Here is a 12,674-nt window from a genome sequence, read left to right as displayed (position 1 = left end):
TACGAACGCGAGGTTCGTCTGAAGTACGAACGCGAGGTTCGTCTGAAGTACGAACGCGAGGTTCGTCTGAAGTACGAACGCGAGGTTCGTCTGAAGTACGAACGCGAGGTTCGTCTGAAGTACGAACGCGAGGTTCGTCTGAAGTACGAACGCGAGGTTCGTCTGAAGTACGAACGCGAGGTTCGTCTGAAGTACGAACGCGAGGTTCGTCTGAAGTACGAACGCGAGGTTCGTCTGAAGTACGAACGCGAGGTTCGTCTGAAGTACGAACGCGAGGTTCGTCTGAAGTACGAACGCGAGGTTCGTCTGAAGTACGAACGCGAGGTTCGTCTGAAGTACGAACGCGAGGTTCGTCTGAAGTACGAACGCGAGGTTCGTCTGAAGTACGAACGCGAGGTTCGTCTGAAGTACGAACGCGAGGTTCGTCTGAAGTACGAACGCGAGGTTCGTCTGAAGTACGAACGCGAGGTTCGTCTGAAGTACGAACGCGAGGTTCGTCTGAAGTACGAACGCGAGGTTCGTCTGAAGTACGAACGCGAGGTTCGTCTGAAGTACGAACGCGAGGTTCGTCTGAAGTACGAACGCGAGGTTCGTCTGAAGTACGAACGCGAGGTTCGTCTGAAGTACGAACGCGAGGTTCGTCTGAAGTACGAACGCGAGGTTCGTCTGAAGTACGAACGCGAGGTTCGTCTGAAGTACGAACGCGAGGTTCGTCTGAAGTACGAACGCGAGGTTCGTCTGAAGTACGAACGCGAGGTTCGTCTGAAGTACGAACGCGAGGTTCGTCTGAAGTACGAACGCGAGGTTCGTCTGAAGTACGAACGCGAGGTTCGTCTGAAGTACGAACGCGAGGTTCGTCTGAAGTACGAACGCGAGGTTCGTCTGAAGTACGAACGCGAGGTTCGTCTGAAGTACGAACGCGAGGTTCGTCTGAAGTACGAACGCGAGGTTCGTCTGAAGTACGAACGCGAGGTTCGTCTGAAGTACGAACGCGAGGTTCGTCTGAAGTACGAACGCGAGGTTCGTCTGAAGTACGAACGCGAGGTTCGTCTGAAGTACGAACGCGAGGTTCGTCTGAAGTACGAACGCGAGGTTCGTCTGAAGTACGAACGCGAGGTTCGTCTGAAGTACGAACGCGAGGTTCGTCTGAAGTACGAACGCGAGGTTCGTCTGAAGTACGAACGCGAGGTTCGTCTGAAGTACGAACGCGAGGTTCGTCTGAAGTACGAACGCGAGGTTCGTCTGAAGTACGAACGCGAGGTTCGTCTGAAGTACGAACGCGAGGTTCGTCTGAAGTACGAACGCGAGGTTCGTCTGAAGTACGAACGCGAGGTTCGTCTGAAGTACGAACGCGAGGTTCGTCTGAAGTACGAACGCGAGGTTCGTCTGAAGTACGAACGCGAGGTTCGTCTGAAGTACGAACGCGAGGTTCGTCTGAAGTACGAACGCGAGGTTCGTCTGAAGTACGAACGCGAGGTTCGTCTGAAGTACGAACGCGAGGTTCGTCTGAAGTACGAACGCGAGGTTCGTCTGAAGTACGAACGCGAGGTTCGTCTGAAGTACGAACGCGAGGTTCGTCTGAAGTACGAACGCGAGGTTCGTCTGAAGTACGAACGCGAGGTTCGTCTGAAGTACGAACGCGAGGTTCGTCTGAAGTACGAACGCGAGGTTCGTCTGAAGTACGAACGCGAGGTTCGTCTGAAGTACGAACGCGAGGTTCGTCTGAAGTACGAACGCGAGGTTCGTCTGAAGTACGAACGCGAGGTTCGTCTGAAGTACGAACGCGAGGTTCGTCTGAAGTACGAACGCGAGGTTCGTCTGAAGTACGAACGCGAGGTTCGTCTGAAGTACGAACGCGAGGTTCGTCTGAAGTACGAACGCGAGGTTCGTCTGAAGTACGAACGCGAGGTTCGTCTGAAGTACGAACGCGAGGTTCGTCTGAAGTACGAACGCGAGGTTCGTCTGAAGTACGAACGCGAGGTTCGTCTGAAGTACGAACGCGAGGTTCGTCTGAAGTACGAACGCGAGGTTCGTCTGAAGTACGAACGCGAGGTTCGTCTGAAGTACGAACGCGAGGTTCGTCTGAAGTACGAACGCGAGGTTCGTCTGAAGTACGAACGCGAGGTTCGTCTGAAGTACGAACGCGAGGTTCGTCTGAAGTACGAACGCGAGGTTCGTCTGAAGTACGAACGCGAGGTTCGTCTGAAGTACGAACGCGAGGTTCGTCTGAAGTACGAACGCGAGGTTCGTCTGAAGTACGAACGCGAGGTTCGTCTGAAGTACGAACGCGAGGTTCGTCTGAAGTACGAACGCGAGGTTCGTCTGAAGTACGAACGCGAGGTTCGTCTGAAGTACGAACGCGAGGTTCGTCTGAAGTACGAACGCGAGGTTCGTCTGAAGTACGAACGCGAGGTTCGTCTGAAGTACGAACGCGAGGTTCGTCTGAAGTACGAACGCGAGGTTCGTCTGAAGTACGAACGCGAGGTTCGTCTGAAGTACGAACGCGAGGTTCGTCTGAAGTACGAACGCGAGGTTCGTCTGAAGTACGAACGCGAGGTTCGTCTGAAGTACGAACGCGAGGTTCGTCTGAAGTACGAACGCGAGGTTCGTCTGAAGTACGAACGCGAGGTTCGTCTGAAGTACGAACGCGAGGTTCGTCTGAAGTACGAACGCGAGGTTCGTCTGAAGTACGAACGCGAGGTTCGTCTGAAGTACGAACGCGAGGTTCGTCTGAAGTACGAACGCGAGGTTCGTCTGAAGTACGAACGCGAGGTTCGTCTGAAGTACGAACGCGAGGTTCGTCTGAAGTACGAACGCGAGGTTCGTCTGAAGTACGAACGCGAGGTTCGTCTGAAGTACGAACGCGAGGTTCGTCTGAAGTACGAACGCGAGGTTCGTCTGAAGTACGAACGCGAGGTTCGTCTGAAGTACGAACGCGAGGTTCGTCTGAAGTACGAACGCGAGGTTCGTCTGAAGTACGAACGCGAGGTTCGTCTGAAGTACGAACGCGAGGTTCGTCTGAAGTACGAACGCGAGGTTCGTCTGAAGTACGAACGCGAGGTTCGTCTGAAGTACGAACGCGAGGTTCGTCTGAAGTACGAACGCGAGGTTCGTCTGAAGTACGAACGCGAGGTTCGTCTGAAGTACGAACGCGAGGTTCGTCTGAAGTACGAACGCGAGGTTCGTCTGAAGTACGAACGCGAGGTTCGTCTGAAGTACGAACGCGAGGTTCGTCTGAAGTACGAACGCGAGGTTCGTCTGAAGTACGAACGCGAGGTTCGTCTGAAGTACGAACGCGAGGTTCGTCTGAAGTACGAACGCGAGGTTCGTCTGAAGTACGAACGCGAGGTTCGTCTGAAGTACGAACGCGAGGTTCGTCTGAAGTACGAACGCGAGGTTCGTCTGAAGTACGAACGCGAGGTTCGTCTGAAGTACGAACGCGAGGTTCGTCTGAAGTACGAACGCGAGGTTCGTCTGAAGTACGAACGCGAGGTTCGTCTGAAGTACGAACGCGAGGTTCGTCTGAAGTACGAACGCGAGGTTCGTCTGAAGTACGAACGCGAGGTTCGTCTGAAGTACGAACGCGAGGTTCGTCTGAAGTACGAACGCGAGGTTCGTCTGAAGTACGAACGCGAGGTTCGTCTGAAGTACGAACGCGAGGTTCGTCTGAAGTACGAACGCGAGGTTCGTCTGAAGTACGAACGCGAGGTTCGTCTGAAGTACGAACGCGAGGTTCGTCTGAAGTACGAACGCGAGGTTCGTCTGAAGTACGAACGCGAGGTTCGTCTGAAGTACGAACGCGAGGTTCGTCTGAAGTACGAACGCGAGGCTCGACTGAAGTACGAACGCGAGGTTCGTCTGAAGTACGAACGCGAGGTTCGTCTGAAGAACGAACGCGAGGTTCGTTAAAAAATTGAGCTTGACGCTCACCTGAGTTGAACGCGAGGTTCACCTTAGAACGAACGCGAGGTTCGTTAAAATTGAGCTTGACGCTCACCTGAGTTGAACGCGAGGTTCACCTTAGAACGAACGCGAGGTTCGTTGAGCGCGAAGCTCGGTTAAAATTGAACGAACGCGAGGTTCGTTTGAGGTAACCACCTCCTTAATTTTCGCCATGAACCCTTAGGGTTTCAAATTGAAACCGCCGCCGACAAACCCAAAAAACCTTTGATTTTTATTTTCAAAACAGATCCAGAATTGGGAAAAAATTGAAGGAAAAATCAAAGAAAAATCCAAAAAAATTCCCAAAAGTTACTGTTCACCGGTGATTTTTTCAGTTACTGTTCATCCGAAAAAATACTTTACTGTTCATCCGGGGAAAAAATTTCGTTACTGTTCATCCGAGAACATTACTGTTCATCCGAACCCAAAAATTGAATCTTTAACCAGAGATTTAAGATCAAAAACCCAATAAAACTTAAATCCCTAAGAATTAATCAAGGTGGCTCTGATACCACTTGTTAGATCTACATCATAAAACTTGAGATCTAAAACCATATAGCCATGATTAATTCAAAGAGATTAACAAAATCAAAAGAGAGCGGAAGCTTATACCTGAATCCATAGATTGATCTTGATTTTGGGTGTTGGATCTTCTAACCTTAGGGTTCTCTCTAAAACCGAATTTCTCTAGCTAGATGGGGGTGTAGAGAATTAGAGAATGTAACCCTAGGTTAGGGACCATAACCCCTTATTTATAGATGTTGTACTTTTGCAATTTAGCCCCTTAATAAATTACAATTACAACCTGGTATCTGCACATATAACCCCATGACTTATTTAAATACCAAATTAACCCAACTTAATTGATCACTTTAGTGGGTTATCCTGAAAGATAGCAATACACATTGATTAATCATATGTGCCCACAAATAGATTTATTAGATTAAATCCAACATTAATTGGACGCCTCTAGAAGAATGATTGAGGTTTCGACTTGACGTTTGCTAACGGATGAGGGGTAGTTTATTTAGTAACAATGTGTAGCTCACACCATGTCTGAGCAGTTTTAATCGTTTTGAAATTCTGTAGTTAGCTGTCCGTGTGCTATAGTGTTTTTAGGAGCCCGGGACAATTAGGTTGACAACTTTCTAGATGTAGAACATGCTCCGGATGCATTCATAAAGAAATTGAATCGACAAAAGTTCAAACGGGAGTCCAGAAAAAAAAATTGATCACAATGATTTTTTTTTTTTGATAGAAAAACAAGGGTTAGACCCTGTTCATTAAAAACCAAAAGCAAATAAAAAGCTGTTTTAAGTACAAAAGAGGATACGAAATGTATCCAGAAGTTAGTAGATAGAAAATATAATTCTTTGTAATTAGTGACGTATAACCTTCTTCTTCTAAAGATCTATGAAGGTGAAGAGTGGGCCTTGCCGTCATTCACCGTTGACATAGATATAAAGAAGAACCAAAGCCAGCTATACGTATAATTAGAAGGAACTAAATTTTCTATAAACTAACAGACACAAATATAAACAAGGTGAAGGAGTTAAGATACAAAATTACAAAAAACATCTCCAAAAAGAGAATTTCCAAGCAGATCTTCACATCAAGTACTTCTCCTGCTAATTGGATGCTCCTCAAGCCATGTAGAGAGATTATTAGCAACTGAACCACTTCCAGCTCCTATCCAATCATATACACCAGAGATTGAGAGGTTAATAATTGATTTAAATGAAAAATTAGTATGCTCAAAAATGAATTTGTTTCTAGCAAGCCAAATATGCCAGCATACTGATGATAGGATTGTACGCCATAGATGTCCTTTCTTGTTATAAGTTGTTCAACGGATTTAAGGAGATTTGTAAAACATGAAGGCCATTGAAAAGGGAGGTAGTATTCTGTTAAGTTGTTCAACGGATTTAAGGAGATTTGTAAAACATGAAGGCCATTGAAAAGGGAGGTAGTATTCTGTGAAGTGTCTCCAAACATGTAATGATAAAGAGCATGAATAGAAAAGATGATCCCTTGATTCTTCTGTCAACCCACAGAATGAACATATATTGTCTCCTTGCCATCCTTTTGAAAGAAGATTGTCCTTAGTGTGCAATTTGTTTAGTGTTAGCAACCACATAAAAAACCTGACTTTGCTTGGGATGATATTGTTCCAGGTAACCTTGTAGTAAGGAGTGAGAATACCTCTAGAAATTTGAAAATTGTAATAAGATTTAACTGAAAAAACTCCACTTGTTGTTAATGTCCATCTGGGTTGATCCTGTTGAGTAGAGACATGATGAAGCTGCAGTGAGTTCATGAAATGTATTCTGTCATTTTGAGACGAAGGAGTTATACTTCTTTTCATCAAAGGATGCCAATGCCATATATTGTCCTGAAAGAATCCTTGGCTATTGATAGATACATTAGTGGAGAAAGATAACTTGTATAAAGATGGATAAAGGCTAGCTAGAGAGTTAGCTCCAAGCCATTTATCTTCCCAGAACCTTATATTATCACCAGTGCCTAGTTTCCATTCAATGTTGTGAAGAAAAACCTCATTATGAGAAATGATAGCATTCCAGAAAGAAGAATTCAGTGCATTGATACTACTAGTTTGAATGTTGTAATTTCTGGTAGCATATAGTTGATGAAGGAAAGCACCAATTGTGGAATTTCTGTCCAGACACTTCCATAGCCATTTTGCTAGAAGAGATGAATTGAAAACTTTAAGATCTTTGACTCCTAATCCCCCCTCTGTTTTAGTGAGACATACTCTCTTCCAACTAACCATACATTTGAAGGCATTATTATCTATATTTCCTGTCCACAGGAAATTTCTCCTGATTTTATCAATTTCCTTGATGAGCCACATAGGTAATTTGTAGAATGACATGAAATATAATGGAATGGAAGATAAGACAGAATTTAATAAAACAAGCCTCCCACCAAAGGATAATGAATGTTTCCTCCATGTAGATAATTTCCTATGAAGGTTATCAAGAATGGGTTGCCAATCAGATTTAGAAAGCTTCCCATATTTGAGAGGCAAACCTAGATATTTGATGGGAAGATGATCCACTTTACAGTTAAGAGATGAAGCAAGTGAATGCTCTTTCAAATGAGTTTTGCCAAAATACACAAGAGATGATTTGGAATAATTAATACCCAGGCCTGACATTTCTTCAAAAATATACAAAATTGTTTTGAGGATTCTGATGTCATTTGAAGAGCTTCTGACAAAAAGAAGGGTATCATCAGCATATTGAAGAGTTCTCAACTGGTTTAAAGGAGCTTTGATACCAAGACTAGATAGTAAACCATCATCAACATTGTTCACTATCATTCTGTGAAGGACATCCACCGCAATGTTAAATAACATTGGCGATAGCGGATCCCCTTGTTTAAGACCTCTCTTACAATTAAAGAATTTGGTTGGCTGCCCATTAACTAGCACTGCACAACTGGAAGATGAAATAATATTATGAATCCATGAGCACCATCTAGGTCCAAAACCTCTTGCCTTTAGAAGATCAATAATGAACTTCCAGTTCAATGAATCAAAAGCCTTAGCAAAATCTATTTTAATCATGGCAACTTCTTTTTTCCTCCTTGAACAGAAATGTATCATTTCATTTGCAAAAAGAATAGAATCGAAGGTTGATTTCCCTGATTGAAAAGCAGATTGAGTAGGAGCCACTAAAGATGACATATATTGAGATAATCTGCTTGCAAGAATTTTGGTGAAAATTTTGAAAAGGCAGTTAATTAAACTGATTGGTCTGAAGTCTTTCATAATGATGAACGAATTAAATCTCCTAAACCGTACGTCGGAGTTAGACGAATAATATATGTTGCATATTTTTTCGAGACGGAGTCAACCAACCATATGCTTTGCAAAATTTCCTCTAGATTGAGAGAGAACAGACTTTTAACATTTTTCTTTCTATTTTGTGTAATGCTTCGGAGTCTGTTTTGATTAGGAAACATATCCAGTTTTATTCTAAATTTAACTGCTTGATTTCCTCAATCATATGGAGTCTTTTAAGGATAGTTTTCTTATTTCTATTCCTGGAAAATTTTTGGGTCCTAGCAAGAGTCTACTTTATTTTTCTATTTAAGTAAAAGATTATAAGACCTCAAGGCATGACCTTTCATCAATAAAATTCTTCTTATATTAATTTTTTTTGTGGATTCAAAGATCGTCGTTATTGAATCCAGAGAACAACCCAAGCATTGCATTATTTCTTGCCTAAATTCTTCAAGAATTTTACTTTTAATTCTAAAAATGTATGTTCACCTACGACGACATACTTAGCCAGAGCATTTCATTCTATCAAATTTATATATCCAAATCTATAATTTTCCCCCAAGTTGCACCTATTTTTCTTCCTCATTCATATGAATTTTTTAAATGCCTAGTGAACTTCCTCCACTAGCTACTCTAGGACACATCATTTTCTTGCATTGGTTACTAATAACAAATCTATTATTACCTTCGCCTTCCATCGCGAAGAGCTGCCATACTTTGGACAAGATTCTATAGGTGAAGCTTCGTCAAATCGAAGTTCTAGCGCCATCTTTCTTCTTGACTGGGAGGAACTTGGGGCGGTTCTTTCTAGAGTCTTATCTATCAGTATGGCATTATAGATATTTACCCAAAAAAAAAAAATATTGTCAATAGTTGCGAATATTTATGTCCATACTAAAGCAATTTGGTGTTTTACTGTAGCTATGTGTTGTTCATAACTACGCTATACCCCATGCATTGCCCCTCAAATTGTTTCCTGCCGCCAAATATACCCCCACCCTAGCTTCTGTTACATCTTAGACAGTTTTTTTAGGATTAATTACATATTCACCCTTATTTAAGTTAATCTAAAAGTGATACCCAGAAACCAATACAGTTACAAGATCCATCCATTATAAACTCTAACTCTGACCCGTTTTCTTAAGAAAAATTCAGTGGAACTCCTATGAGTGTCGCGTTTGTTGATTCCTCAAGATTTTTTTCTGAGTCCTTACCCTGCCGGGAGAGACAGAGGATCATGGCTTCGATGAATTCTTGCCAACACAATGAAGTAAAATCCACTTAATTTACGACAATTCCCTAACGCAGGAAGTTGATAAAGCAATGCCAAATAATAGCAGTGTTAACATGATATGATACATAAATACAGTAAATACCAAAAGTGACCCTCTGAACCATTACAACACGCAGCTATAAGCGCGTGCTCTCAAGAAAGAGAGATTAGAGAAATAGTGTTATCCTCTTATTCACATACATTAAGAAATATTACACTTGATAGCTGCCAGTAAACAAAGATACCAGATTATTTCTTAGGTTTGTATAAACTTTCCACAATACAAATCCAATGCATCTACAACTTTGAAGCGGACTTTGAACTACGACCCATTATGAATTTCTGCATTTGTGCAAATTGATCTTTAGTCATGCCACTATAATAATTGTGTCCTCTCTCCTGCAAATTAACATGTAAGAGTAATATTTGGTCAGGTATGCAACTATAAGTTAAAGTAAAACCAATTCAATCCTGGTTTAAGGAAACGCACTTTCTCAAGAGCAAGGGCATTGGTGAGGTCCAGTTTGAAGCCATCATTGATAACAGACTTGTATTTAAATACCATGTCTCTCTTATTTCTCAAGATGGCCTCTGCGACCTCTTTGGCTTTCTTCAACACTTCTCCAGTGTCCACGACATGATTAACAAGCCCCCATTTTTCTGCCATTTCTGCAGTTATAGGCATGCCAGTGAGTGACACTTCACGAGCCCTGTTTGGTCCTATTACACGTGAAAGCTTCTGAGAAAGGCCCCATGATGGAAATATTCCAAACCTGAATTCCCAGTTAATAAATTTAAACAAAGAAACTCTCAGTAAAGCTAAATAGTGGATTAACAGCAAATTTTCGTGTTTGTCTGTGTTGTTCCCAGTTTTGTTTGTGTTTGTGTTGCTGTTTGTGTCCGTGTTTGTGCATGTGAATATGTGCATTTTTATGCACACGCGCGTGCGCTTGCAATCTGTAGCTTAATAGTGTTAGAATGTGTATATACACATCTATAGTCATAGAGCCACATCTGTGGACCAATATGATTGTCACACTCATGTGCTGGATATTTATTCAAACAACTATAGCACTACTTTAGTCATAGACCTACTCAGTTTGATTTGATATCATTCCACTGCTAGTAATTTGTTGTGGTACGAAGATCTTTTGATCTGTATGACAATTAAAACAAGCGTATTTAATCAAGTGAATTTGGGGTGGGGTATATGTTAAAAAAATCAAAAAGAAGTTATAAATGTTAAAAAATCAAAAAGAAATTATACTTATATTTCTCTCTAACCTGCATCTTGGTTGCCATTTGCTTTCATATAGCCCATCTCTAATCAACCTTTTTTCACATAGTAACCTTGGGCTCATTATGAAAAGAGGATACCAGCTTAACTACTAATAAAAATGAATCTTGTATTAATTTAATACAAAGCATCCACTACTGTGGACAATCCAAGCCTTGTTAAAAATTGAAGCCACTAATGTTGACAACTCAAGCTTAGCAGAATCAGGGTTGCGGGTAAATTAGTAGCTTAACGAAGTCATATTAAACTACTTATTGGGAGTTGATATAATGATGCGGAATTCATATTATGTTTCATAGATGATTCTCACAAGATCAAATCTACTTAGTACTTACATGCAATGTTTTAAATATCGGATATCAGGGAAATATCGGATGACCAAAATTCATATTGGATTGCGGATATCGGGGAAATATCGGGGATATGTGGTAAATATCGGAATGTCATAATGAATGTTTGCATACATAGTATAATGCATTAAAATGTAATCTCAACATATGTAATGAAATTTAAACATACAAAATATGAATAATATATGTTTAGGATCACTAATCAACCTTCTAAAATAAACAAAAGTGCAAAGCAACGTCGCAACATTCAATCTGCTTTTTTTAGGGCAAAATGTCATTTGATATAATGGGGAAATCTTGATATCTCACCCAAAAATTCCAAACACGGTATATTATTTTGTAACAAGCTATATAAAAAGATATATTGGTCTACATATCGGCTAATAAATCGTCCATATCGGGGATTTATCATTCAAAATAGCCAAAAAGCAGTAAAGGATATTTAAAGACCATATCGGTTGCGGCAAGCCCCATTCAAAATAGCCAAAAAGCAGTAAAGGATATTTAAAGACCATATCGGTTGCGGCAAGCCCTGTAAAAGAATATATCGGGGGATATATCGCATATCGGTTGCGGCAAGCCCTGTAAAAGAATATATCGGGGGATATATCGGGCCATGTCGGGGATATTTAAAACAATGCTTACATGGCAGTTTGATCAATTGAATCATGTAGGTTTATGGAATAAATTCATTATAATTTCTACAAACTTTAATGTATCACATTCGAAGAAGTAGCTATCATTGTAAGCTTCGTGGTTACATTGGATTTTTTCACTTATAATTTATTGACAATCGTCAGAACTAATTCAAAAATCTAATTCAATTAGACCTCAGTCAGTGATACTGACAGACATAATAGTAAAAAATGTATCAAATAAAAAAAACTAACTTTTATCTGCATGAATCTGATATTTGAATCACTACAAAAATTAAAGGAAGCCACAAACTTGATCACCGTTGATTAACTCCTAAGGAAGTCTTTCTCTTGTATTTTCTCTCAGTGATTACACTAGAAATACATATTGTTGGTTGTGAGAGACGAATATTTATTAGCCCTTAGATGTCAAATATGAAATAGACTACTTGTTTTTTTTGTGTGTGTGTGGTGGTGGTGGGTGGGGGGGGGACCTCTAGGGGTCTAGTAATCCAGGGCATGCATACGTGGGTGCCCAGTGCCTAAATTCGGATTTCTTCACTTGCCGGAAATCACAACTTATTTATCCCTTCGACCTTTATAAGTTATTTGTTTCTCATGAAGGATGCTATGCAGAATCAGCTTCGCTGAAATATAGGTGGTCTCCATGTGTTAGTTTGGAAGAACATGGAGAAGGGGGAAAAAAAAGGAAATTAGGGTTTGGAGCTAAGATCAATGCCAATATATTCTTTCAATACAAGTAATGGTGAAATAAGGCAGAGAAACTGAGAAAGACAGGGAACCCACGAGATATGAACAGAATTGCCTATCAAATACGGAATTGATTGATGACTACACTAAGGGGCTGTTTGGTTGCACACTTTTTGAGAAAACTTTTCTCAAAACATCTGATAATGACAAATTTGTAATTAAAAGTTTTCCAGAGATTTCTGTAAATTGTGTTTGGTTCAACAAAAAATTTACAGAAATATTTTCTATAAAATATCAAAACCTACCAAATTTTACAAAAAGCAATTTCCTCTCAAAATGAGAGGAAATCACCAGAAATCTGACACATACCATATTTAATTAAAAACCTATCAAATCTTGTTATTTTCTATAAGTTATGAGCTATTTTCTTGTTTTGAACCAAACAAGCAAAGTACAAAAAACAAGAAAATTGATACTTTTGATTTCTCAAAACTTTTCCTATAATTTTTTTAAGAAATACAAGGAAATCATATTTTAGGTGGAAAACATTTCCTATAATTTCTAGAAATTGAACCAAACACCCCCTAAGAAGAGAGAACGTCATCTACGAAAAAAGAGCACATCGATAGATATCCATCGCCACTTTAAACTTTGAGGA

General features: G+C 40.9%; 1 protein-coding gene across 1 annotated transcript in view; it reads right to left on the bottom strand.

Moving 5' to 3' along the window:
- Positions 9,124 to 12,674, bottom strand: part of LOC109850576 (probable enoyl-CoA hydratase 1, peroxisomal) — a gene marked incomplete at its 5' end in the record, with an annotated part of 4,395 nt that continues 844 nt past the window's right edge. Inside the window, 2 exons of the mRNA XM_020420612.1 lie at positions 9,124 to 9,422; positions 9,514 to 9,796. Coding sequence (XP_020276201.1) covers positions 9,321 to 9,422; positions 9,514 to 9,796 — 385 coding nt within the window. The remainder of the gene's footprint in view (positions 9,423 to 9,513; positions 9,797 to 12,674) is intronic.

Source organism: Asparagus officinalis, chromosome 7 (assembly GCF_001876935.1).
Source record: "Asparagus officinalis chromosome 7, Aspof.V1, whole genome shotgun sequence".
NCBI lineage: Eukaryota > Viridiplantae > Streptophyta > Magnoliopsida > Asparagales > Asparagaceae > Asparagus > Asparagus officinalis.
The sequence above is the reverse complement of the archived record's forward strand: the minus strand, read 5'-3'. Positions and strand labels throughout refer to the sequence as shown.